Below are 2,500 nucleotides of genomic sequence, written 5' to 3'. Positions count from 1 at the left end.
GTAAATAATCAGGACTTTTAGCGTGTATAGAGCCAGCATATTTCCACCAGACTCCATGTAAATAATCAGGACTTTTAGCGTGTATAGAGCCAGCATATCTCCACCAGACTCCATGTAAATAATCAGGACTTTTAGCGTGTATAGAGCCAGCATATCTCCACCAGACTCCATGTAAATAATCAGGACTTTTAGCGTGTATAGAGCCAGCATATCTCCACCAGACTCCATGTAAATAATCAGGACTTTTAGCGTGTATAGAGCCAGCATATCTCCACCAGACTCCATGTAAATAATCAGGACTTTTAGCGTGTATAGAGCCAGCATATCTCCACATGTAAATGGGTGAATTAAGGGTTTATTTCAACCAAACCAGAGTGGTGATTGTTGGAACAGTGGAAAGATGAACCAAGACGGCTTTTGATAGTTTGATTTAGTTTCTGTCCACTTTGAATGAAGTGTGTTTTACGATGATAAAAGTCCTGATTATTTACATGGAGTCTGGTAGGTTTGGTGATGGTGATTTCGGGGCCGTTTCCATAATGTTGTCAGACACTTAGAATAATAACCTGAGTCTGTCAGCAGCAACAACAGAACTTTTAGTGGACGCTGACTGACGGTGCGTTAACGTTGCGATGCAGCTTGTTTCTGGATGAAATCATAAACAGGATGAACTAAAGGTTACTGTACCGTCACTGTAGTCGATGGCAGCATAACCACCGAGGAAGAGAGAGGCGGCAAAGCTGCTGACCAATGAGATCCTCTGAAAAAACACACACACACACACACATCAGCTGTGTGTGTGTGTGTGTGTGTGTGTGTGTGTGTGTGTATGTGTGTCTATGTGTGTGTGTCTATATGTATGTGTTGCGTGTGTGTGTGTGTGTGTCTCTATATGCGTGTGTGTGTGTGTTTGTGTGTGTCTCTATATGCATGTGTGTGTGTGTGTGTGTGTGTGTGTGTGTGTGTGTGTGTGTGTGTGTGTGTGTGTGTGTGTGTGTGTGTCTCTATATGTGTGTGTGTGTGTGTGTGTGTGTGTGTGTGTGTGTGTGTGTCTGTGTGTGTCTCTATATGTGTGTGTGTGTGTCTCTATATATGTGTGTGTGTGTGTGTGTCTCTATATGAATGTGTGTGTCTGTCTGTGTGCGTCTGTCAGCTGACCTCAGTGTCCTGGAACTCGTCTGGTCGGGTCTGTCGCAGTTTGGCGATCTGGTTTCCTGTGAAACGCTACACACACACACACACACACACACACACACACACACACACACACACACACACAGACAGTAACACACACACACACACACACACATACACACTTTCACTAAGGGCCAGACATGTATTGTTTATTGACATGGTTCCATTTAAGAGACAAAAAAAAAAAAGTCAAATATGTTGACTGTATTATTGCTTTCTCACTTACAGTCTGGGCCTCAAAAAGTCAGAAAAAAGTGACAAAAATGACGAAAGAGCGCCTAGAGAATCGGATAAGACGCCAAAAATGTGAAAAAGCTATTAAAACTTCAGAGAAAACGATAAACTAGGTAATATATGACATATATTATGAAGTGGATCAACATCTACGAGGGGCCTTGAGTTTGACACAACGTGGTTTACAGGACCGTTAAATGGTCTTATATTGGACCACTTCTGATTTCATTCATGTTTCAGAACAGATGTGTCCCAAAACCACACAGATTAACTCTAGGAAGGTTTTCAGATTGTAGTGAGAAAATAAAATACAGTTAAACCAGACAGTATGTTAACTGATAGACACACACACACTGACAGACAGACACACACACACACACACACACACACACACAATCACACAGACAGACACACACACACACACACACACACACACACACTGACAGACAGACACACACACACTTATAACACACACACACACATTTATAACACACACACACACACACACATTTATAACACACACACACACACAGACAACCACACACACACACACACAGACACACACACAGACACACACTTATAACACACACACATTTATAACACACACACAGACACACTGACAGACAGACAGACACACACACACACACACACACACACACACACACAGAGACACACACACACACTGACAGACACACACTTATAACACTTACTATAACACTTAATAGTAATATTAAGTCCAAATGTTGAGGTACTTGACACACAGACACACACACACACACACACACACACACACATTTATAACACAGACACACACACAATCACACAGACACACACACAGACACACACTTATAACACACACACACATTTATAACACACACACACACACACTGACAGACAGACAGACAGACGCACACACACACACACACACTGACACACACTTATAACACACACACACACAGACAACCACACAGACAGACAGACAGACAGACAGACAGACAGACAGACAGACAGACAGACAGACAGGTGTGACCTCGTATGCTCTGGATCCCGTGATGTCTGCCAGTCTCAGAGC

At 42.7% G+C, this 2,500-nt stretch overlaps 1 protein-coding gene across 1 annotated transcript in view; it reads right to left on the bottom strand.

Moving 5' to 3' along the window:
- The window catches only part of xylb (xylulokinase homolog (H. influenzae)), a gene marked incomplete at its 3' end in the record, with an annotated part of 19,349 nt that overhangs the window by 11,675 nt on the left and 5,174 nt on the right, over window positions 1-2,500 (bottom strand). Inside the window, exons 6-8 of the mRNA XM_078244812.1 lie at window positions 2,459-2,500; window positions 1,159-1,224; window positions 688-760 (exon numbers count right to left, since the gene is read on the bottom strand). The exon at window positions 2,459-2,500 is cut by the window's right edge and continues 87 nt beyond it. Of these exons, the coding sequence (XP_078100938.1) occupies window positions 688-760; window positions 1,159-1,224; window positions 2,459-2,500 (181 nt within the window). The remainder of the gene's footprint in view (window positions 1-687; window positions 761-1,158; window positions 1,225-2,458) is intronic.

This window comes from Sander vitreus, unplaced genomic scaffold, assembly GCF_031162955.1.
Source record: "Sander vitreus isolate 19-12246 unplaced genomic scaffold, sanVit1 ctg309_0, whole genome shotgun sequence".
In the NCBI taxonomy this organism is placed as follows: Eukaryota; Metazoa; Chordata; class Actinopteri; order Perciformes; family Percidae; genus Sander; species Sander vitreus.
The sequence above is the reverse complement of the archived record's forward strand: the minus strand, read 5'-3'. Positions and strand labels throughout refer to the sequence as shown.